Genomic DNA, 27,190 nt, shown 5'->3' with positions numbered 1-27,190 from the left:
AACATTTTGTACCACCGATTAACTTTGCTTTTGTCTAAAGTAGCCTCGCCGTATGGAAGCGTCAACATTCTGATTGAATCTTACTACAAATTCTTTGATCCATTTTTTGGGATATACGAAAATCGATGACAAGCTGAAACACGTACACACACAATCGCTGTCAAAAACTGGCTGAACATTCAAAATGGCCGGAATTATCAAAACAAATGAGGATCATGAGTACTGACATAATGTCACCAAAAGATCTAGAATTGAACATACATAGGCCACGAAAATTTAAAATTCGTGATACTTTTTTAACAAACCTCGTATCTGTGATTTATAAATATAGGGCAATCGAATGGAATTTTTTTTTCTTTGAAAGCCATTTAAAGTTATTTTACTTTACATGTTTTTAAACGACATTTGCACTGCAAAATCCAAGTCCAGGCGTTTAATGTTTTTATTAGATGTTTTTCACACGATAATGCTTAAATTGGATTTTCAAACAAGATTGCGCTTATCCCATTTTTGCGTTCAACCGTTCCGGTGTCGATTAGTATGAGTTTGATTTAAATGCACAACATGTGCAACTGACATTCTCCATCAGAGCCTGTCAGTAGTTTTTTTTTCACTTTCTCATCAATTCCCTTCTAGCCTCCGGCTCCCGAAATTCGTGCTTCATCGTGGTACAACACTCAAAAAACTATTCGCACATCACTCAATGTACTGTTTTGGATCAGCACGAAGAAAATTCGACGCAAAATAACGAAATTTAATCGATCCATCAAAACGACAAAAGTAGTTTCTGAAGGCAATCAGTTTCGTACATCCCATCCGTTTTGGTGCCTTTGGCATAGGGTTGCCAGCTGGACGGGCCTTGTCACTCAGTCCTAAAAGATGCTGCCGGGCAGCCGAACTTGGAAAAAATCTACCGGGCCGCAGTTCGACCGATGACTCCTTAAGTTTCATATTACTTAATTCGTTTAACGTAAAGTAGTCATTAACTTAGCTTAACTCATAATCAATATCCAACCAATGATAATTTGGAAATCACTAGATGATAAGATTGGATTTAGATCCTACCCGTATATCTTTATATCACAAGCAAGCATTCACATACTACACGCAATGTTCGATATATTTTCGTTCCTATCGTTCGTCCGATAAAGATATATGATAAAACATAAAAACATTTTTTGCCATTGCTCTTGTAGTTAAGTTCTGAGTCACAAATATGACAACCATAGTGGGATTCCAATATTGAAATGTCATAAGGTAGAAAATGTGAATAAATGGCGACTGCATTTTAGAAGTTACTTAGTAATTTATAGTTTGCTACAGCTAGTCGCTACTAAGAAGGAGATGTGGATTCATAGTGCAAATACAAGAAATTTCTTGCTTTTGGTAAAGAGTTTATGATGATCCATTAAGAAACAAAACATCTAAAAATGTCTTTGTCTGAATTTAATTCTGATCAAAATATTAAAGTCGATTGGTTTTGAGTTATTTTATTAAAATGAAATACAACCTATTTGGTACACATTTGGGTTATTCCTTTCTTCTCGAATGGATTGGAATATGACAATGAATTCCCGATGTTAAACTACCAATCTGGTGAGAAATCAGAACTCATAATTTGAGAGCTAAATGGCTCCAATAACTGTCAGATTACCCATCGGACGAACAATTGTTTACCTAGACCATAATTAGCCCACTCAGATAAAATCATGCGCATCTCCTAAGCATCGTAGATTTTCAGGTAATTTGATTCCTTAGTAAAAATCGTGCACCCCTGACAAAGCGCAAATAATATGGTTTAATGAATATTCAAGTACGTCTCCAGACTCAGGTATTACACCAAAATGATTTTATGATATTAGCGGCATAACAAGAAAAGTTGGATAAAAAAATTCTCTTCAATTGCAGGATCTGAATATACTGGCGGGCTAGGGATGCATACCAGGTGGGCACCCTACTTTGACACGAAATACGAAGAAACAACTCAATTGTCTCTCGTGTGAGGTGAACGGTGCATAAAATGAATCCGTTGATTCATTGATGGTCCGTTTGCTGATGTGCACAACAACCTTCTTTAAGGCATTATTGAACTGAACAGAATGCAGAGCGGTTTGATACTGATTCACGTTTCTTGCGTGAACAAATAAAAACCGTTAACTTATGGATACAAAATTGTCGTATTGGAAAACAGGAAAAATTAGATGTTGCTCATTATTAATTGAAATTTCCATATCATATTACCTGAATATATAGTTATTAGGGTGGGACAAGGTTGTATGAGAATCAAATTAAAAGGATTATTTTCTCGTTCCACAAAATTTTTCTTGTTCTTTTGAGTTCCATAGGAACTATGCAAAGTTCTAGCTCGATCGGTGAAACTATATTCTTGCACCCGAGGTCAAAAGTTTATATGGGATTTAGTATGGTTAAATTGACTTTTTACAAAAAAAAACCACCAGCGCAAATCAGCGCATGTGTTAAATTCGATAAGGATGAAAACTTTTGAAGACTGCAACAAAATCCGACGTCTGTGGAAAAAGATCGTAAAGAAAACCCGAAACAAGGTCCGAACAATGACTCACTCTTTAATATATCTAGCACCACTGTTGCTTTGGTAAAAATGATTCTTTTTTTATTGTGCAATGACGATTGATCTGAGTTGTTTGATGTATTCACGATATTCACTCAGCATGGTATGAACATTCTTATAAAGTGGCAAACCATGTACCAAAACTCACAAAAAGCCTAACTTCTTAATTTGAACAAATAGATTTTTGATGGTAATACTTTAGATAAATTTGTCGAAGGCAAAAGCTCTTTATCTCATATGGTTTAGAAAATATGGACGATTCCATTTTATGCAAGTTAAAAATAATTTACATGACATTTTTTGGTTTTTACAGGGAGGCACAATAAAAGAAAGTCAAATCATTTTCCGGTCACTAACAGCAGTGGTGCTAGATATATTAAGGAATAAGTCATAGTTCGAACATTGTGTCGATATATAAAAAAAATTAAAAAACTATATATAAATTAAAATACAACTTTTAGTCATCTGCTATCAGTAAACTTTCTCACAGTGAAGATACTGAAGAAGTTGTTTGTCAGTCTCGGTACGAGTTCAGTACACGCCGAAAAATGTAACATATTGCGTTCAATTATTTTGAACCTTGTTTCAAATATATTTGTTTCGCAGAGCTATTGTTCAGCTACAAAACAACAACTTCGAATATTTATCATTTTTACATTAAACTACATATTGAACATGTGCATTTTTTTTCAACGTGTACGAAGACGATCAGCGCAGTTGTGGCTACGGTAATGGACATTCACTATGATGTATCTGTTTTTTTTTTATGGCTGCTTCCATTTACGTTGCAAGCAACTGTGGCTTTATGGAGTCTTGCAAAGTTGAAGGCTTCATGCAATTCTCAGATACTCGGCGGTTAACAGAATGCAGAAGAAATTGCTCGGAAGTCTGAACGTGTATTACGAGAATGGAACGAAATAGAACATTTAGCTGATATTAAAGAGTATTGCCACTAATGTGTGTTATAAACACACGAAACAACTTTGCCCGCTAAAGTTCAATTCAAACTGCTGGAAATTCCCATTGCTTTAATTTTGATTTTGATTACGCTCCAGACAATTGCAGTAAAATATAGTTGAAATTTGAACATGGTCGATTATCTTCCGCAGATAAACAGAGAAATATGTTGCGGGATGCCACAGCCTGAAACTTCCCGCATAAAAACTACAAGACCAAATTCAATTTGTATTGATTTCAAGCGCTGCAAAGTTAGACTAGCAGCAAACGAAATTGAAATCTTGCTATAAAAACGAATGCATCTAGACGTAAACGATGTTTGTCAAATACAATTTAATAAGGCTTGTAACTCAGTGTACATTATGTTTAAACGTGAACGAAATGCAATTTCATTCACTTCGGTTAACAACGAGGTGCACAGAGTCAAGTATGACAACGTTAAATACAAAATTCCGGTTCCGTAATTGTTTCAAGTCTTAATGCAAAATACGTAACCAATCTTTAAAACTTATATAATATTATTGATTAATGGCCAAACAAATTTAATTGTATGTTCTAATACCGGAAACAGTTGTCGAAAATTCTGAAATGGAACTTGCATCAATATCTCATATAACACATGGATCAATAAGTCCCGAGACTAACAATGGAAACAACATTTTTTTTGCAAAATTTTTTTTTATTCATTAACATAATCACCTTTTAGGGTGATACAATGGTTCCAACGTTTTTCCAATTTTTCAATACCATGTTTATAAACAAATTTATCTTTCGCTTCAAAATAAGCTTCAGTTTCAGCGATGACCTCCTCATTTGAGCCAAATCTTTTTCCCTGGAGCATTTTTTTTAAGATCAGCAAAGAGCCAGTAGTCACTGGGGGCTAAATCTGGTGGGGAAGCAGATCAAAGCCCAATTAATTCAATTTCGCCATTGTTTTCATCGACTTGTGGCAGGGTGCATTTTGTTCCATCGAAAGCAATCGCGGCACCCACTTGGAAAAAACCTTTTTCATGAAGGATAGTAAATACACTTCCATATGATATCTGTGTCATCTCAGCAATCTCACGGAGCTTCACTTTACGATCTTTCATTATAATTTTTGTCACTTCACTCACATTTTCCGGTGTAACGGCTTCCACAGGTCTACCACAGACTAACAGACATGACAGTATGTGTAAATTCTTATAAAAATAATTTTTCGTGATGCACTAGTTCCACCTATATTGTACTGCGCGAACTATTTACTATCTGTACACCCCTTGTGATATGTATAAGTTTTTTTACTAGTTGGTTTCCCCTCGTTTGCCAACACCGATCAGCTGCTTGCAGGGATGCCTGATTTCATCAAAATATTTGAAAATGAATCGTCACAATAAATTTTTGGATTACGTTGATAATATATTTAACTTTTTCGCGATGTTGGAAGGTAACCATTTATTTGACTCAACGTTGTTCATCTAGACTATTTTTTATTGTGTTGGAAGTTTCACCCGAAATTAAGTGGCGGCAGACCAGAAGCAAGTAAATATTGGTTCGATTTTGTATTGCGTTGGAGGATGAGAAGTAGGCACAATTATGTATATAGTTTTGGCAATATGTATTAAATCTGTACCCTGCATGAAATTCGCATGGAGGTATACAACTCAATACATTACAGGTAATTCTGTATGAATGGCAACTCTGTTGGTAAATGAAAAAAATAAACACAGTCTTGATGACAGACAGGATGTTTTTGATAGGGTAACGTGGCGCCATCATGACACATGTGAGTACTGTCCCAAATAAAGGAATATTCAAAATGACCGTTAAAATGATTGAAGAATCTAATTTGAGTGTCCTGTCTGTTAGTCTGTGGGTCTACCCGAGCGTTCCGCGTCATTTGTGTCGGTACGATCCCGTTTAAACTCGGCGAACCACCGACAAATCGTTGCTTTTGATGGACAAGAGTCCGGATAACATTTTTCAATCCATTGTTCCGCTTGCACGGTGTTTTTACCCATTAAAAAACAATGTTTTATCAAAACACGAAACTCGGTTTTTTCCATTTTTTATACAAGCTACAACACGACTTTACTCCAACCTCGATAACTCAGCTGTTTCTGGTCGGATCGACTTAAAATTTTGACCCGTTTCAAACAAAGGTTAGTACTCTAGAAAGACGTGGTTACTGGTTTACTACGAGCGCCATCTCTGCTTTAGTCTCGGGACTTATTGATCCATGTGTTAACTAGTAATAAGAAAGGCATCATTAATTGAGCCATTGATCAAGTTCGAAGACCAAATTACTGTCACTACTGGTTCCGGAGATATAATGGTATAAGTGACGTAAACGACAAAACGCTCTTTTTTACGCTCTTTCTTTCTCCGCTGGCTGAACCGATTTTAGCAAGCTTTGAATCATTTGAGAGATATTATTGAGTCGTGGACAAGGGTGCGAAAATTTGACATTTTTTTAAACTGTCGCCAAGCATAAGACAGTCACTGCCAATGATACGCGCAGCTGCTACGTTCAACAGTAGCCAACACTCAATGACACGAGAGCTTGGCGCAATCATGAGCAGAGATGCCAGGTAAAAATTTCAAATATCTGCAGACAGGGTCTGTAAAGGCGAGTAAAAAAAAAAGGTCGCGGAAATTTCAAAAGTCTGTAAATATAGACGAAACGTCAGTGAGAATTTCAAAAGTCTTTAAAAGTCTGCACAACAAAAAATGTCTGCAGCACTATACCCCAAATTTGCAGATTTACAGACAAATCTGCAGACCTGGCATCTCTGATCATGAGAGCCACGACACACGACATCAATATTGAGAGCAGTTAATTTTGTCGCACTCTCTCACAGTAGTCAAAGCCACAGCGTTCGCTTTGTGGGAGTGTACCACCCATCTGACACCGGTATGTGAGCACCAGCCATTTGAAAGTATACCGATTACGTTGAACCCCTCGCGTTTCGAGCCCCAAACACTGCGATGTTTTGATACTCATCGCGACTTGTTTTGTGAAAATTATTTCCACTTGATATCCCAAAACACTGTCTGCTGTATTTCAGGTAAACCGACAAGTTATTGCGAGAGAGTCGACCCAAAATTCACTAATTTTCGTGCACTAAACAAGGTAAATGCGTAAAACAAATGTATTACTGTTTGTTTGTTTACGTTGCAATCAGCTGATTTTGAAGTTCCGATTTTGATCTCATCAAGATGGCGTCGTGACAGGGGGCCGGAGTGTACATTAGGCTCTCTGACAGCTCACTTACAACCACAAATCAGCTGTTTTTCAAAGAAGGACGTATCTTACAAAAGTAAACAAATCGAGGTTCTCTCTCCTACCAATAAATGCTTCAAAATCCTACAATTTTGTCTGAAAATTCGTATTCTACAAAAATCTCAATCTTAGTAATACAAAGAACTATAAAAGGCGAAACTGTCATTCCATTTGTTTACGCAAGTTTCGCCCTCCGTGTTCCATGCCAACAAACAGGGCGATACTTCAATTGCTAGTAAGGAAGGGCGAAACTATTTATTTTCTTTATTTTAGATGGTTACCGAACCTTTTATTACTGGAAATAGTAAAAGAAACAATAAAACTACTCACAGATTTATCTTAGTAGCGAAAACCAGCCTATTTCATGAAAAATGCGCAAGGGCGTATCTTTATAATTCACACAGGAAGTATAAAAGTAAACAAATCGAAAAAGGGCGAAACTCTTTTTATGTTGATTTATTCAGTGGATATAGAAGGAAAGTGGTAACATTTGCGTGCCTTTTGAAGATAAACTAACAATTCATCGACTAATCATAAATTGATCAGAGAATATACGATAATTTCTAAACACGATTTGAAACCAAAGTCGAAACATTCATCGATGATTTTCTCCATTTGCTGTCAATGTTAGATTCGCCGTTCTTTGAAAAATAGCTGAAATGCAAATGAGATTAATTTGTTTTCATCAGGAAACGCATGCATTAAACACGGTTCAGACGATCAATCATCTTCCGTCGACTTCCAGATTATTTTTATTAATTTTTTCAGCCGAATATTGCTCACGTATCCGACGTTAAAAAGTTCCGTGAACTTGACGTAGTGTTTTTTCATATGAATTGCTTACAATTAATGTTGTTGTTCCGTAATCGTTCCATGCAGGTGATGCTGATGCTGCGTGTGAATCGCTTTTACATATAGTTTTGTTTTCATCAGGAAACGTGTTGGCCATCCATTTTTCAGTAGGGCCGCCGTTCATTTTGCACCGGGCATAGAAACCTCAATACTGGATAAGTAGCTGCTATGTTCATTTTCGGTTACGGGTTTTGAGAATGTCACGAACTCAAAATGTCATGACAATTTCATAACTAGACTGTCATATCCCCTGTGACCGATTTGTGGCGATAAATTAGGTGCGAACGGCGTGGTTTTCATTACCGGTTCAATTTCAGTGTTGAAAAAATCCAATCACAAAGCTTGTATATGCAGATGTTTCAAAAATATTTCAACTATTTACTGAAATTTCATACACGAAGTATCAGGAGCTTTTGCCTTTCTAGTATGATGCAATAGCAAGAAATCTTACAGCAAAGACAATAGATTTTGCACTCCTTAATTTCCGCTTTATGCTGAAGAGGGTTTAATTGTTTGATCGAAAATGTGCATTGGAGTAAATCAACCAACTGGAAATAAAACAAAATCACCCGAACTGCCAAAACGAACCCACCATCCAAGTTCTTGAAGTCAAAGCATTTACTTTGCTTTTCTCACTGAACCGCTCCCTTTCACCGGGAGTGCAGAGAAACAAAACACGTAAGGATACAGAAAAAACCGTCTGCAATGGGAAGCAAGACGTTCTTGTGCATGCCCCCCTACAGCTCATGAGAATCGACACAAAACGAATTTCAAAGTTGAGCCTTGTTGGCGACTATCTGTCGAAAGTTGTTGAATTTGGAAGGAGCGACTGTTCATTGTGGCCAGCCATTCTCAGATTAAAAAGAGTAGAACAGCTGTCGATGAGAGCAAACGGCGACATTCACGAGAGAAAATGTCATGTGACCTATGACATTTTTCATCTGCTACTTCACGGCGAAGTACAATCGGCGACTACTGTCATTTGTGCGGTTTGACTGTCTGATGTTTCGTGTCATTCTCCAGTACCGTGGTCGTGGGTTATGTTAGAAGATATCAAATGGAATAAGTGATGGGTCAAATGGCTGTCACTTACGGTTCCGGTGATGTAATGGTATAAGTGACGTAAACGACCAATTTTCCCGGATATGGATGAATGGATTTTAATAAATTTTGACTCGTTCAGGACTAAAATTGAATTGTGGATCTAGTTCGAAGATCCTATGGCTAAACTTGCAAGTTTCTGAGATATAATCATACAAGTAACGTAATCGACAAATCAATTTTTTTCTATGTGCACAATTATTTCAGAAAATGACAAGTTCAAATGTACTATTGCTGATACATTTGGTTTGAGCAATGTTTCTGAATATGTGATACTGAACTATCTTTTTGTGAAATATCCGAATCCAATCTGAATGAATACACGCATTATTTACCGGCTTAGTAGATGTGTGCGTCTGTGACTCAGTCGATTAACGAACGTACTTTGTGATCTAACGATTCTCGGTTCAAGTCGTCGCCGTCGCCGTTTTCATTTCTTTTCATTTAATTGATCATTTTTGTCATGGAATTTTCAAATCACACAATATGACATGTTCATGCACATAAGTTTGCGTGAACTGCAACGTGTTTCAGCACTTCAAACTACAGATGCAATAAGTATACGTTAGATCCGCTATGAAAGTGAGTCATTTTTGGTGCTCCAATTTGTCGGTCTCATAAGACGTAGAGTTACAAGATTTACAGTTATGTATCTTAAGCATAAAATTAGACTTAGGGGTGACCGGGGCGTAAATGGTCACTTTTTGTCTTCGCACAAAATAGTGCGCAAAATAATATTTTCACTCGTAATGTTATATATTGTTCGAAAGTTACTACCTTCAGTTACACCCTCATTAAACATAACTCAAAATAGAGTGACACATCACTCAAATTCATAAAAAGTGCACATACTCTAAACTTGAGTTACAACCTATCTACTCATTTTTGAGTTAAGGGACGAAATTGTCAAAACTTGAGTAATTTTTACTTAAAATAAGAAAAAAATATTTTGTTCAAAATTTGAGTAAGTTCAACTCAAAATTTGAGTTCCTTGCTCTCAAAATTAAGAAACTTTTCGTCGTTATTTTCATATACAAAGTTATTCTTCTTTCTTTTGAATGCGCAAAATAGTGATTCAAAACCGTTTCCTTTTTAACGGTTTGGAGTCAAAATTGAATTATTTTGATATCCCTATGTTGGGCTTTTTACTAAGCATTATTGAAACCACAAAACATCGATGATTGACGATGATTCATGTTTTCAAAACCGGATCTAGAAACGTCAATGGAGAACGACGTATTCTTGCATTCTTTATTTCGGTAAGAATATTCCGAGAATGAAAACGCACTGAACTGCAAGAAGTTTTTTTTTCACTCAAATGTTTAAAAACTCAACGCTTACTCTAATATATGAATAAATGCGAGAGAACTCATGGCAATGAGTTTATTTTACTCAAATCCAAACTCAAATTTTGACATATTGCTCCAGTTTATGAATTTGAGTAATCGCAACTCAAACCTTGAGTTATGTTCAAAGAGCGTGTACAATACGTATCCCTAATTCATCTCATTTGTAAAGCCGTTACCTCAAAAACCTGATGTATCCACCAAAATTACTATAATTATTCCATATTTCTGCTTGAGCGTGCTTGCTTCACATTGAGAACTGATTCACATTTCTTAGAAATTGAACTAATAATCAAAAACCAGCTAAAAACACTTCTGATATGTTCACTACTCTGTTTCTAATTTCATCTCAATGGGTTTTACCTTTTTTTTATAAATATAAAAAATTGGTATAGAATTCGTTCAAACTTTAGAAAAATTTTCCGAGGTCCGGAAGGCCGAATGTCATATACCATCGATTCAGCTCGACGAACTGAGCAAATGTCCGTGTGTGTATGTGTGTGTATATGTGTTGTCAACTAAGAGGCCGAAATCTCAGAGGTGGCTGGACCGATTTTGATCAAACTAGTCGCAAATGAAAGGTCTCCCCGTCACCCTGAACGCTATTGAATGGTTTTAAGATCGGATGTTTATCTTTTGAGTTATACGAAGTTTTATGTCAAAATTTTCAGTTTTTTGACAGTATCTGTCACAATTGATCTTGAAAACAGAATATATTTTCATTCCGCACGGTAATACCTGTCCAACAAGCCATAGATTGTTAAAATCCGTTCATTTTTAACGGAGATATCGAAATTTCTGTGTAAGCGACTTTTTTCCCTATTCCAGCAGTAGAAGTTTTGAGCGCTGTCTGGCAAAGCAATACTTGGGAACAACATAAAACACGATTTTTTATGCTGTTACATACATTTGTTTCTAAGTACTCAAAAGACTGTGTACAGCATGATATTTTGTCTCAGACCGATTTTAGCACGGTTCGTTTTTGGCAACATAATCGTTCGAATATGCCATATGTACACCAGATGATGGCAGAATTTTCGAGTTTTAAGTAGTTCCATAATTATATTGTTTTAAACTACTTACAGCAATAAATGCTGGAAGAACATAACAGTCATATACCATTCGAATCAGTTCATCGAGATCAGCAAATGCGTTTGTGACAAATAATTTCACTCAATTTTTTTCGAAGATGACTCAACCGTTTTCTACAAACTCAGATTCATATGAAAAGTCGTATGCTCCTAAACAAGGTTCCTGAATTATGTTTGGATCCTACTTCTGGTTCCGGAACTACATGATGATATGTAAAACGAAATTAAAATTGTGTAGCTCATTTTTCTCGTAGATGGCTGAACCGATCTAAGATTCAAATGAAAAGTTTTAAGATTCTGTAAAACATTCTGCTTTTCAGTCAGATATAACTTCCATTTTCGGGGATACAGGGTGATTGGTATGAAAATGTTTATTTCACATAAATTAATCAGGTTTATCAAGGTAGCAGATTTGGATAGTCGATTACCAAATAAACTTATTGCAGATTTAGTGATATGTCAAAGATGTCTACACTGATTTTCAAACATTTTGAAACAAATGTAAACTATACAGCTACTCAGGTGAATTTATCTGACTTCGCCTACACCGAATTCCGAATTCCGGTTCCAGTATCGAATCGTTTCTCAAAGCTCTATCGTTTTCTCAAAAAAAGCCAAATCGAATCTCAGAAACAAAAGTACAAATTTAAATAAATCCAATTTTATTCAATTCTGACTTCCGATTCTGGAACTATAGGATGATGAATTTTTAAAATTTAAAGCGACATAGAAGATGACTATCCCGAAAAGCTTTAAAGTTGGATTCAAAAATATTGAAATTTATTCGTCATATGGCCATACGAATCGGTTTGGGTTATGCTGGTTCCTGAATACCGGCTCTGGAAGTACCTTAAATTACCTAAACTCTAAAGTGGAAATTACTTCGACATATCATGGAATGTTTAATCGATTGTTACAGTTTTAGATTCAAATTCGATTCGATTTGTAGCTTCGACATTACAGGGTAATGAGTGATTAAAATCTCAAATAGCCACTTAAAACGACGGACATTAGAATAATGTCATGAAAACTGAAACACCGAAGAATATTCATGCAAAAAACACATGCGGATTGATAAAAAAGGTATCATCTCACTGCTAGGTGGATTAAGCACGTTTTCATTCATCCTATCGTTGGTCCTATATTCATCCTATTAATCAGCGAGTGCGATGGCAATCAAAACAAAATATTTCACTATTACACTCTCAGGTTTGAAATGTCATAATTCTCGGTTAAATTTTCAAAAGGGCGTATAAGCAAGTGACAGTTTCTCTTTGTTTACTTTCTCTTTTATTAATTACCAAGCGGTTTCCACGTTTATCACTCAACTCTCTGCATGAAATGATACCCGAAACTTTCGACTTTCAAAAAGAATAGTGATATCAAAGAAAATCTGTTTAATCACATCACAATAAACGAAAGAGAGAGTGATTGAAGAGAAACTGTCACTTGCTTATACGCCCTATTGAAAAATCGACCGAGAATTCTTCTTAAAACAGCCTAGTACCAACTGTGAGACAATACACGATATTTTAGAATTTGTTTGGAGTCAATTCAACTTGAAAAGTTAATTGGGTTGTTTTCGTTCCCTTTCTTTTCACATGTAAAATTTTACTGTAAACTTAATCTAGATCGGCCCTTTTAAAATTTCAGCGTAGTGTTGACATATCAGCTGTTTTTCAAAGAACGGCGAATCTAACATTGACAGCAAATGGAGAAAATCATCGATGAATGTTTCGACTTTGGTTTCAAATCGTGTTTAGAAATTATCGTATATTCTCTGATCAATTTATGATTAGTCGATGAATTGTTAGTTTATCTTCAAAAGGCACGCAAATGTTACCACTTTCCTTCTATATCCACTGAATAAATCATCATAAAAAGAGTTTCGCCCTTTATCGATTTGTTTACTTTTATACTTCCTGTGTGAATTATAAAGATACGCCCTTGCGCATTTTTCATGAAATTGGCTGGTTTTCGCTACTAAGACAAATCTGTGAGTAGTTTTATTGTTTCTTTTACTATTTCCAGTAATAAAAGGTTCGGTAACCATCTAAAATAAAGAAAATAAATAGTTTCGCCCTTCCTTACTAGCAATTGAAGTATCGCCCTGTTTGTTGGCATGGAACACGGAGGGCGAAACTTGCGTAAACAAATGGAATGATAGTTTCGCCTTTTATAGTTCTTTGTATTACTAAGATTGAGATTTTTGTAGAATACGAATTTCCAGACAAAATTGTAGGATTTTGAAGCATTTATTGGTAGGAGAGAGAACCTCGATTTGTTTACTTTTGTAAGATACGTCCTTCTTTGAAAAACAGCTGATATATCGGAATCAAACCAGTGCTACTAGATTTGCCTTAATGATTATTTCCTTAGTATTCAACAAGCACTTTCTAGTAATTTTCGAAGCTAAAACAGTTGAAATATAAATATCAATAATACGATTGAACTAATGTCACGGATACCAATAAAATACTTTTTGATGTTAATGTAAAGAGAAAGAAAAAAAATTATGGCATTTTGAGAAAACTTGGCAACCATGCGGTACGAAATAAAATTAAAACAAGGTGCAATCAAGTGAATTAAGCGCAAATTTTCATTTAACATTTTTGAAGATTTTCATTTCTTAGTGGGTAATTTTAGAAGTTTTCAATCGTTGATTAAACAAGTGAAAAGTGAACATTACTTTGTTGAGAAGTCATCCCACATTGAATATAGGTGTAATTACGTAAAAGAGTTACCATGTTTTGAAATGAATCAGTTAGTAAATATCCGGAAACATGACGAACTGTAAACGAAAATACTTCTTAAATTGGAAAGTGAATTTATTTATCTATGGAAAAAACGATCGCTGAAGGATTTAAAACAAATTTTTTGATGGGGAAGTATAAAAAAACTTAAATAAACATTTTAAAACATTTCTCAGTTTGGTACGTTGAAAGATATGATTCATACCTTGAATTTTTTAAGTTATGAGATGGAAATAGGCGCTCAATAAATAGGGATCCGTTATTCTGATTCTTATAAATTACCCGTTCCTGGTACCGGAAATATTATTAAAATACTCTAAGACAGAAGCCTAGATCTGTGGTCTTCTTTGCTGTATGTAAGAGACGTCTCCATGCAGCTCAATCCATGGCCGCTCTTCGCCTGCTGCTCAAGGCCCGGATACTTCGTAAATCTACTTCTTCTAGATCGATCCATCTTGCTCGCTGTGTTCCTGTTTCCTCAGTGGGCTAAACTTATTCGATTTCCGGTTTCAGAAAAGCGACGATGCATAAAGCGGAAAATTTTGGCTTAAAACTGTATCGGTTCCCGGAGCCGGAAGCATCCGAACAAATTGGCTCAGGTGGCACGTTTCCCTAATAATCCGTAATATTCTTGAAAATATGAGTATCGAATGAACGAAAAAATGCTTGTATCCTCCCTTTTTACTATAAAAATAATGCTCAGAGAAATTTGGCACTGGATGTTACGAGTCGTTCAGAGTAATTAAATATTCAACTATGCGAACTATTTTATTAAATCACAACTTCTCGAAAGGAACTTGACAATATTATGGCGAATTAATTGCAAATTTGGATGTACCACAGTTATTGATCGCAAAGCCCAATTATTGAAATAATATCCAACGATTTAGTTATTTTGATGTCGGTATGTGTGAGTGTTGCTGAATAAACATTTTCATATATTTCTGCACTCATTTCTCGTTCAACGATTCCATTCCATTCCCTGTTTGAGGACTCTACTTGCTCTGGCAGATGCAGCAATTTATGTTCGACTGGACTCGAATTCCAATGAGCAAATTGTTCATAAAAACTTTTCCCAAACCTTACAAATGATTTGTTGAACTACTCAGTTCGCCATTTATTTCAACCGTCGTTTTTTTTTTACTAGCTTCATACATGCAAGGATGTCTGCACTTATTTGCCAATTTTCTCGATCATTTTTTCCAATAACCTGCACATTCTTCGCCCTTTCAGATGGAAAATATTTCCTATAATTGAACTGGCTGTTGATTTATACCACCCTTTGGGCAACAGTATCATCGCATAAAAGAAAATCGAATTCGAATTTCAAACATGTATCTCACCGACCGTTCCGAACGGACCGATCGAATTTCCCATCATATGACGTTTTAACGTATTTCATTTTGTTTCCTCTGTTTCAAAGGAACCTACGTGTGTGTCGCCGAGAACGAATTGGGTAGCGTCGAATCGTCTGCTGAATTGACCGTGCAGAGTGATGTTGGATCACCGAAATTCCTCTTCGAACCGTACGATTTGGAAGCCATCGAAGGGACGACCATTGAACTGCCTTGCAAGGCCGAGGAGGACGCCATTCTGCAGGTACGTATTTGTATTTCAAGATAGTCTTCATGACGATTGGTTTTGCCGCCTTCAATACACCGCTGCTTGAAAAAAATAAAATTGTCCAAACAATAACACGCATACGGTACAGTTTCGAGTTATCTCGTCTGGATTTATTGATGGCGGATTGCCAAAACTTCATCAAAATTGAACAACGAAACGATAAAAACAGTTGGTCGCGGGAAATTGCTTCGTTTAAGAAATATCCTTCTTTTTATGTATCGCAGAACAGAACGTTTGTGGCGCGGTGGGTTGTCATTTCACTCCGGTCAATGGTGCACGGAACGACCGAAATTAGCTCTGCGCCTAATTCGTATTACTGTTTTTGAATTAGTTGATTTTAACAACAAAATTTCCAAAATAACTATGAAATTAGTTAAAATTGAGAATTTACTTTGCAGAAAAAAACTCTTATTTCTAGAGAATATGTTTAGTTGGCGCATATCCTGGACTCAAACCAGCAATATTTCAATCCAACACGAAATTCTCATTGACAACTAATTTTGTTATTAAAATCAGAAAATTTGTTTCTATTTATCTATCACCATCATTACTGAAGGACAGCACAAAGAAACCAAAACTGAAATGGGTATTATTAACAAGTTTATTAGCCAAAAACTCATGAGAAGTGTCAAAGCAAAACAATCCATTAAAAAGCTAAAAAGGACAGTCTTATTGAAACTGCTTGAACATTGTTTTGATGTTTTTCGCATGTGTTCGATATATCTTTATTTAAATTTCTAAACCGATATGTAAAAATGTCGTAAACTGTTAGTGGAAATCGTATTTATTCAGAATTTGTGCGCAGTTGAAGCGATTGTGCGTAATAATGTTTTTACGCGGAACAGTGAAGTGAATTTCGAATGTTTCACTCTAATTGTGATGAAGTTTTTTTGTATCTTCAAACCTTCCGAGCTGCGCCGTCCGGTGTACTATTTGTATTCGGTTTTTGTTTTCCGAGTGCTCAAAGTTTTCAGTGAGAATGAAGAAACAGTGATTTAGAAGAAAAAAAATTCAAAAAGATGTTTACGTTTCGTTTATGTCTTTTTCTCCAACACAACATCGTATTTATACCTGCCAATATAGAAAAGACAACCGCGTCTGAATTTTTTTCGGCAGTAGTGTGCCATCTAGTGGCTAGTAGTCATTAAGGTGTTACCGTTTCGGTGACAGGGCGCCATATAGCTGCAGATTGCAGAAGCCAATTCAACCATTCATATTGGTTGAAAACAACATTATATTTCTTTAATTCAACTAAAAAATTAGTTCACTGGATATGAAGTGTGCCTTAGCTAAGAAATGACAGTACGTTTAATTTGTGAATTCAACTAAAAAAAATAGTCATTTCAACAAATATTTTATTATTATTAAGGGAATGAGAATAAAAAATCTAAATCAGCAAAAGTAAGATTTTTTTAGTTGTCTCAAAAAATAACTAACTAAAATCAGCAAATCAACTAAATTTTTCGCGAAAATGCTGATTTCGGTCGTTCCGTGTGTCAACCGCAAGTGTGCTGATTTATTATCATGATTCTGATAGTAATTAATTATAAGCTTTTCATTGAACTTTTTTGACTCATAGAAAAAAAGCTTGTTCAACCTCTCGATTTGAAATTTTTCACGCTTTTTAAATAATCAATTGAATAAATCCATCTCAGATTCCGGAAATATCTTCAAACGAACTTCGCGCGTCTTCCGTTGCAGCCGGAAATGCCACGGGAGGTGAAAAAGGAAAGTGACGGAATCGTAAAAACTATTTAACCAAAAGTTATCAAAACAGCTTTGAATGACTTAAAAACCGCATGTCGTTCTGTGCCGCCGCTATAGGAACGTTGCACGTGCACGTTGTAAAGTTGCCTTGGGAGAGCGCAAAGTTTCGACTTCGAGTCCGCCATGCGGGTTAACGACAAACACCGATAGAAACATAACCTTTGCGGCGCTTATGTGAATGGGGAAAAAATAAGAGAAAAAAAACTACAGAAAAGTTTATGCTTTCTGGCAAATTTACGTATAGCGAGAAAGACCTGAGTAGCATCCCGACCTGAAAGCCGTGAGAATCGTGTACTTGGTGTTGAACAAATTTTCGCTTTCAACAGGTTTAACTTTTATATGCTTAGTTTGGTGCTATCGAAATAAGTTAGTACGTTTTCAGTTTTTGCTAGGAATGATTCCAAACAAGCAATCAATCACGAAGCGTAACAGCGTAGGTAATGGTATTAAAATGTGCATGTTATAAATTGCATTTCAATGATTTTTTGTCCGTTTGCAGATGAATTTAGCCGAATCCATTATCTTTCATTAGGTAGCCAATATAATCAAAACGTTCATTCGGCACATCAACGAATGATTTGGTGATTGAACATAAAAAACTAGAACATATTGGTCCACCATAAAAGCATTTTTATTACAATTTATACTGAAAAGTGTTTTCTTTAAAAATGTTTTTATTTTTTGAACTGAACTGAGCTGAAGTAGATCGGCCGTAGTTCGTGATTGATCGAATGAGTGGAAATGTACAATTAACTAAAAAAATAAAGCTTGGGAGAAGCAAATCATTTTCACTGTACATACCCACTCACTCTTAAGTTTTTATTAAATGATCAATAACAACACCGGCTACGACCAAAGGCTGTGCTACTGAGGAAAAATAGGGAATGTTAGTCCGATACTCGTTGTTTCTAGAGACCGCGAGTACCACTGTATCTCCATGAGTATCACAGGATAGGAGATGTGTTAGTAGGGAGGGAAAGTTTCCTTCAAGTGACTTGGGCTGGCTATCCACAATCCCTCGTCCAGTTATCAATTCGTCCGATGCCCTGATGCTCCCTACCCTTTACGCCCCCGTGCAAAATGTTTTATATTGATAAATACAATGAAACATAGTGTAATGAAATCAATATAACATAAAATGATATAATAGATTACAAAATAATATAATATAACATAATATAATATAATATATTATAAAACAATATATAAAATAACAGTTAATGTAGAGTGTCAGTTATGCTCTTCTATCTTCAAAATACTGCAGGATGTAGAATATTTCTCTTCTAATAACAATAATAATATCCAAATCTATAAAAATAATATATGTTATTATTATTGATGACAAATTAATAATAATAACAATAAATATAATAATAAAAAACAATATAATATAGTACAATGAAATATATAATAAATAATAGAATGAATAAAATGATATGTTGCGATATGCTATGATATTATATTACTTCAATTTATATGTCATTTCTCATCTTCTCATTCTGCCATCAACGCATTCCATCGACCAATTGTCACCACAGACACACGTGTAGGCATGAAACAGGAACCAGTGAGGACCAAGCTCACCTTGTGACGACCTTGATATTTAGTTAAAAGTTACTTTAAAAATGATAACTTATAAGGAAAACAAATTTATATTTTGCGCAGAGGTGCGTAGTACTACTCAAACCCTATAATATAATATAATATAATACAATATAATATGATATAATGCAATGCAGTATAATACCATACAACATATTATATAATAACATAAAATAGTGTAAGACGATAATATATGAAATAATATGCTATGATACAATATAACAGTTAATGTCGCAGTGTAAGTTACGCTCGTCTAATAATAATGACAATAATAATAATAATAATAATAGTACATGATGTAATAAACAACAGAATTATATGTTGTAATATACTATGATAAAAATTGCACTTTAGGATGGGTTTCAACCTACAAACCATTTCGCACCCTCTCATTCTGCTACTAACGCAGAAGGCGATAGCACCCAGTCGACGCCGTTCTATTGACCAAATGTCATCATAGACGCTCGGGGAGGCATGAGATAGGGGCTTGTGAGGACTTAGTTATCTCACCATTTGACTACCATGTTTTGGTAAACAATATGATCTCAACAAAAGCTGATTTTCGATTAGCTTTCAAACACAAAACTCAAATCAACTCCGCGCCTTCTATCTTTCACTTTATGGACCAAAAAAAAACGATGATGTTAGCAAATTATCACATAGAGCAATATAGGAATCGAGTATCAAATGTGGAAATAGTTACTAACATAGTAATTTTTCCTTAAACAAACCTACGGAATGGGTAAAACTTTTGCATTCATTCAACTTCAGTACTAAACTATATTTAGATATTGATGCAACGTGAGGTTATATCATTAAAGGTTTAAACAACTACTGGGTGGAATAAACGGCCAGGATAATTATTCCAGAGCGGTGTCAACAAGTAAGGTCAACATTATCAATCTGTAGGTAATTCTCGAAGCGAAAAACATAGATTTATTTTCAAGCGGAATATTAAAAATATTGGTTGAAATTCTAATTGATAGAAATCAATGTTTTTTTTCCCCTAATTACAACGGAATATTCGAATTTCAACTACAAATAAATAAAAATTCACTGGAGATAAAAATTCGTATGTATTTTGACAGCTTCATTCGAAAACATCATCGTTTGTACAACAGCACCATCTAAATGTCGAACTATCGGTAGAAGGTCAATACTCAGGAGAAATATAATACGGCATTATAAGTAGAGCAATTCCAGAAATGCTTAGCAGATCATCAGACTCGACCTTCTCCGATTTGGATGAAACTTTGCACATGGCTTCAGTATGGCAAACCATAAGTTTTGAACCGATGGAGAGGTCAATCCGACTCACGACTGATTTTTAAAAAGGGCGTATGTATTTTTGCAATTCACAAAAAATGCCTTTTTCAAATCGTTGTAACTCGGAAACCGTTAATTGTAAAATGACGTTCAGGAAGAAGTTGTAGGGAATCGATTGGGCACTCTAAAAAAAATATACACCGGAAAAATTTTTTGATTTTTTTCTCAATAATTACAAAATAATCCGAAAAAATTAATTAAAAAAAATCAGGGTTTAAATTTTTGGATAATTTTTATTTTAAGCTGTTATTAGAACCTACAGAATTATGGCTATCCCATCTGTGACTTTTGAAAAATGAAGAAGTTACAGCTAAAACAATTTACAGATATATTTGAAATTTCAAGTTCTCTTTGAAAGATAATCATTTAAACAGTAGAACTAACGTAACTACGTCAAAACGAATAAACACATGTAGAATCAAAGAGATGTGCCAGTTGACTACCTGCTGTTTACAACCAACGTACGTACCGGCGAATTGCTTACCTAAATTCGACCTGTTTTACATATAAGTAGCTATGCATCGTAGAACAGATATAAGTTTATAACAAATCTCTTTCGAAACAGTTACAATACTACGATATGGTTTCCCAAGGTGTTGTAAACCTTTTCCTGGTTTTGTGTGTTCCGGAAAATTTTTCCAATTAACAGAAACAATAATTGGAAAATTAGAAGCTCAAAAGTGCAAGGTTAAATTGAATATCACTTTAAGCATTTGTGATCGCTATCGTAGGCGGGCTTATAAGGAAAGTCATACGTCGGAAACAGAAGGGCAGTCAACAACGGAACCGCAACCATCCACATCGCAATACGATTTAGAAGAAGTACCTTCAGCAGCTTCAATCAATTCGTCATCTAACACTCGATGTGGATAGACGAATAACCTACTACGACTAATTTCGATTTTGTTTTTTTATTCGCAGTTGTCTACCTACCCAAGCTATGGGTAAAAACCGCCATAGATCCGAGAAGGATCCAAAGGATGCTAAGCGTCTGAAGCCAAGTGATGTACAGGTAAACGACCGTTTGCTGAGTAAAAACCAATATGCTGATCTGCCAGTTGATGTCGAAGAGGAACTGCAGAAGAAGGAAAAAATGCCGCCTTTCTACCTGAAGGGCTTCCCACCAACTCTACGCTCGGATTTCAACACACTGATCAGCAAAGGACTACAGGCAACAATCCGTTTATGTACTGAAGGCTACAAAATAACTGTTCCGGCTTTGAACCACTACAAAGGAGTGGAATGTTATCTGAAGCAGACAAAAGCGGAATACTTCACACACGATATTGCCGCCAACAAACCTATGAAGGTTGTACTTCGAGGACTACCCGATATGATGGATGCCGAACTAAAGCAGGCACTGTCGGAGGCTGGACTAAAGCCTATGATGGTGTTCAAAATGAAACGACATAATACGGACAAAAAGTTTAGAGATCAACTGTACCTGATTCATCTGGAGAAGGGCACAATCACCATGAGTCAACTGAAAACGATTAAATCGTTATTTCACATAATCATCGAATGGCAAAAGTATAAACCGGTACATCGGGATGTCACACAGTGCACGAACTGTTTGAACTACGGCCATGGAGCGAGGAATTGCCACATGAAAAGTCGGTGCGGGAAATGTGCCGAACCACACAATACCAACGATTGCCTACTAGATGACATCGCTGTAAAATGTGTGAACTGTGATGGCGACCATCCATCTACTAGCAAATCGTGTCCCAAACGTGCTGAGTTCACAAAAATTCGACAACAGGCGTCCCGTAAACAATCAACGCGCAAGAATGTTCCACAGAAGGATGAAGTTAATTTCCCACGGCTCCCACCGAAGAGGGATATTCCGAATTTGCCGCCACTTCCTCGCAGCAATCCAAAAGATTCAGCCGCTGGATCACAAAAAGAATCTTCCTCAAAAATCCCTCCTGGATGGGGCAATAATCAACCACAAGCAAAGGATGACTCTGGTGATTTATTCTCTGCTGAACAACTGATCGTCATTTTTGAAACAATGACAACAAAACTACGAAACTGCAGAACGCGGTTAGATCAAATCAACGCTTTAGGCAAATTCATCATCGAATATGCAATATAATGAGTTGGTTATAGTAAATTGGAATGCTTGCTCACTCAGGAGCAAAACTGCTGAGTTATCCGACTTTCTTCAAGAGAAGAATGCCGATATTGCTATTTTAACTGAAACTCATCTTAAACCTGAAATTTCTATTTTTATTTCCAATTACAGGATTCACAGGCTCGACAGGACAACTACCAGAGGAGGGGGAATTGCCATTGCCGTTAAACGATCCATTCAGCACAGGCTTCTGTCAGCCTTTAAATTGCAACTAATAGAAGCCATCGGAATTGAGATTACAACGACGATGGGACCCATCATCATCATTGCAGCGTACTGCCCCAAACAAACCAATCTTCGAGATGGTACGTGTGCATCATTGAAGCGAGATCTGGCTATGCTCACTCGACGACAGAACAAATTCATCATTGCTGGGGACCTGAACGCACGGCATGAGCTGTGGGGAAACAGAAGACAGAATCGAAACGGATTCGTACTTGCCGAAGATTACGAAGCTGGACAATACAACATCCTCGCTCCGGATCAACCAACGCGACTTTCCAGATCGGGAGTTCATTCCATTTTGGATATATTCATCAGCAACATCGCCGTAGACAGCTCTCCGGTTGTCTTCAACGAGCTCTCTTCCGACCACTTTCCAGTAATATTGACGTTCGGATCTTCTCCAGAAACAGTGCCTATTCAACCTCGGAGGAACTATTATCGCACCGATTGGGTCCAATTTCAACAAATCGCCGACCAACATATTAATATCGATCTGCCACTTGATTCCCCGATGGAAATCGATGCGGCCCTATCTTCCTTCCAGCATTCAATCACAGTCGCTCGTGATAGGACGGTTCCAGTACAACATATGCCGAGTTCCTCTCTTCAAATCGACAGTGTCACCAAGAAACTCATCCGACTTCGAAATATCTACCGGAGGCAGTATCAACGAACTGGCATCCTAGATAGGAAGACTTCTTATAACAACTTAACTAGGATAATCCAGGAAAGGATATCTGAGCTTCGCAACAGGAACTTCCAGCAAAAGCTTCGAGAAATTCTCCCACATTCAAAGCCCTTCTGGTCCTTAACGAAGGTGCTTAAGAAAAAACCGAAGCCTATTCCTCCTTTGCTGCCACTCCAGGACGCAGCTGAAGGAATACCTTTAATCACACCAGTAGAGAAGGCAAATGCGCTAGGCCAGCAGTTTGTGTGTTCTCACAATTTAGGACTCAACATTGTTAGTCCACATGAAAGAACCGTTGCAGATAGAGTAGCTGAGGTTGACCAATCAGACAGCTTAGTTCCTGAGGAAAGTAGAGTCACTGCGAATGAGCTGATGGCTATTGTGAAAAAATCCAAAAATATGAAGGCCCCCGGTTTCGACAACACATTCAACATTGAGCTGAAACATTTGAGTATTCGCTCATTTGTCTTCTTAGCTAAAATTTTCAACAGGTGCTGGGAGCTTGGTTACTTCCCTTCAAAGTGGAAGTTAGCTAAAGTTATCCCAGTTTTGAAACCGGGGAAAGATCCTTCCTTTTCCAAGAGCTATCGGCCCATCAGCTTACTCTCTGCCCTATCCAAGCTGTTTGAAAAGTCAATACAGAGGCGAATTCTTGCTTTCGCAGATGAACAGGATATATTTCTGGAAGAACAGTTTGGGTTCCGGAAAGGAAGATCCACCATCCACCAACTTACAAGGGTTAACAACGTCATCCAGCAAAACAAATCAGTGTCCAAAACGACTGCCATGGCAATATTGGATATTGAAAAGGCATTCGATAATGTGTGGCACGATGGCCTGGTGTTTAAATTGCATAGGTATAATTTTCCCATGTATCTTATTAAAATTATCAAAAATTATCTTGCAGATAGAGCATTCCAGGTTTCTCTGAATAATGCACTTTCAGAAAGATTTACTATTCCTGCTGGTGTACCCCAAGGAAGTATCCTAGGTCCCATTCTATACAACATTTTTACATCAGACATCCCACCTCTTCCGGGTGGTGGTGTTCTGTCACAATTTGCTGATGATACTGCCATCCTTTACAAAGGTCGTGTTATTAATGCTCTGAAGAATAAACTACAGACAGGTCTGGATGCTTTAACGGAATATTTTACAAGCTGGAAAATTCGGAAAAGCGCATTCAAAGTAAGATCTTAAAGATGATTCTAAATCTACCCCCTTGGACAAGGACTAGTGAAGTACATGAGATGGCCTCACTGGATATACTAGAACAAAAATTCGAACAATACTGCACGACATTTGAAGAGAGGTGCTCAATCTCTGAAATACAAATAATTCAAAATTTGTACGTATTAGGTTAGGGATAGTTATAAGTAGGTAGATATTTTATTAATAATTAAAATAAATATTATGATTAAACATTAGTATGTAAAACAAGAGTAACTAAAACACCTATTATTAATAACGAATCGTATGAACAACAAAGATGAAAGGCCAAAGGGTCAAAACACTTGTACTGTAAAATGTTGATGTAATACACAAAAATAAGATTAATAAACAGATATTTATGCAAAAAAAAAAAAAAAAAAAAAAAAAAAGCAGCTTCAATCAACTCATAGTCTTCTGAAGCATCAGTCGCGGCGGAGTTTTCAAGAGCACACAACATTGAACTCTTCAACAATGGCATCGCAGGAATCAACACGTCTCGATATCAACTAAGAAAACACGGAATGTTTATTATCCTCGAGAAAAATATTTGGATATTTCAAGAGGTATTAAAAAGCAAATATCCGGATTCCGGAACAATCGGAGTGTCGGAGGTAAGAGAATCAACAGACGAAAAAAAACAAGAAACAAACGGGACGCAGCAGGAACGAAACGATAGAAAACGAGGTGCTTCAATATTTCAACAGCGATGACGTCAGCAGAGTAATGCCGGGATCAAGAGATCAATTTTTTGTTCAGTGTATATATTTTTAGAGTGCCCTATTGATTCCCTACAACTTCTTCCTGGACGTCATTTTTGTACGATTAACGGTTTTCGAAATACAACGAGAAGAACTTGATCATTTTCATGCACCCGTAAACTGTTTTAGCTGTAACTTCGTCATTTTTCAAAAGGCACGGATGGGATAGCCATCAATCTGTAGGTTTTAATAAGAGCTTTAAAAATTATCAAAACAAATCGAAACTCTGATATTTTTTAATTTAATTTTTTTGGTTCATTTTGAAATTATTGAAAAAAAAATCAATTTTGTTTTCAGTGTATATAATTTTAGAGTATTGATTCCCTACAACTCATTCCTGGACGTCATTTCTGTACAATTAACGGTACATACGCCCTTTTTAAAAATCAGTCGTGAGTCGGATTGACCTCTCCATCGGTTCAAAACTTATGGTTTGCCATCTTTGCCACAGTCCAATCCACGTGCGAATGTGTTGGTGTGGCTATTCTCAGCAGTTGAAAGGTTAATGCAAGTGTGAGTGTGTCGAAATAACCCAGTGAATTTTGTCGAGCCGCATCGTGCCAATTATTGAAGACATATATGCAATAAAAAACACTGCAATGCCAAGAGAACAGTTGAGAAAGACATAAAATCGTTCATGAAACTCTATATCACGTAATGGTACTGTCTTCTACTTGGTTCATTAGTCCATAGCTTACGAAATTCTATATGCATTTTTCGCAGTGTATGAATGTGAGTCAAAAATGTTTTACCTCAGTGTAAAATTGAACCCACAACAAACTTTGACTTCGGCTCGCACACATGCTAATTTCGTATATGAATAGATCTGCGCACTTTGCATCGGTGTGAGTAAATGAGACGTCAAATTGCTCAATACTGAAGCCATGTGCAAAGTTTCATCCAAATCGGAGAAGGTCGATTCTGATTTTGTCACTTTTTCGTCTACTCATTCCTGGAATTGCTCAGTAAGAAAAAAATAAAATATCTCTAGGGAACGATCTCACCAGTATACTTTTTCTCCTATTCGCATTTCTGTTAACAACGCGGGATGAAATACGACTGCTGAAAAATTTAAAATAAAATAAACACTCGCGAATGGGTTGCAGACCAATTTTAGATTTTCAGCTTGAATAGTACGATTGACTTGTAAATTTTCACACATCCCATATAAACCTGATAACACCGACAATGATATGCAGACGGCGCTTCGATCGGTTAGTATCGTTGAATTTTGGGGCGGAAAATTCTTAGTTTCCGCCGCTTAAGCATTTTTCAGTTTTGCGAATCAACATTATTCTGTAAATAGAACTCTCACTACTAAACACACACTTGCCACACCTGCACTATCACTGTAAATAAACAAAACATTGAAAATAGACTTTTTTGAGAGCAGCATTTAGACACCGCATTTTACTTCCAGTGATGCCAGCTTCTTTTCGGATTTTTTTTGGGGAATGAAAAACGATTTATTTCGATTGATAAAACTATTATCTTTGATTCATCTCTCATCCCACATTTTTTCACAGCACCCATAATATTTTGTATAACCAATTATCAACTGATTATGTTGGTTTAGCCGTTATTTTTTTCACTTCAGCTCTGTTCCAATTGTTTTGGAATATTCGCCGAGTTCCGCCTTCATAATTGTCCAAGATTTTTCAACTGTGTGTAGTTCCGTTGAATTTAAAGAGTTCATATCTTTCGGCCAAAAATTGACTTCGTTGGCTGGGTAATACTCCAACACGTTTTGAGAGTAGTGGAAAGATGCAATAACAGACCAAAACAGAGTTTCCGGACTCCGGTTTCCGCTGTGATGTTTTGCTTTTCATTCCGATTTGAGGCTTTTTGTGCACCTTATAAACTTGTAAACCAGTACGCTTCATGAGTTTCTGCACAAAAC

The 27,190-nt window shown here is 36.3% G+C and overlaps 1 protein-coding gene across 4 annotated transcripts in view; it reads left to right on the top strand.

Moving 5' to 3' along the window:
• LOC131436539 (peroxidasin) overlaps positions 1–27,190 on the top strand; it is a 416,998-nt gene that overhangs the window by 373,296 nt on the left and 16,512 nt on the right. For all 4 annotated transcript variants that reach the window (XM_058605296.1, XM_058605295.1, XM_058605297.1 and 1 more), the window contains one exon: positions 15,376–15,551. In XM_058605296.1, coding sequence (XP_058461279.1) covers positions 15,376–15,551 — 176 coding nt within the window. The remainder of the gene's footprint in view (positions 1–15,375; positions 15,552–27,190) is intronic.

The sequence above is a fragment of the Malaya genurostris genome, chromosome 3 (assembly GCF_030247185.1).
Source record: "Malaya genurostris strain Urasoe2022 chromosome 3, Malgen_1.1, whole genome shotgun sequence".
Taxonomy (NCBI): domain Eukaryota; kingdom Metazoa; phylum Arthropoda; class Insecta; order Diptera; family Culicidae; genus Malaya; species Malaya genurostris.
Note: the sequence above shows the minus strand (reverse complement) of the source record. Positions and strands in the feature narration are given on the sequence as shown.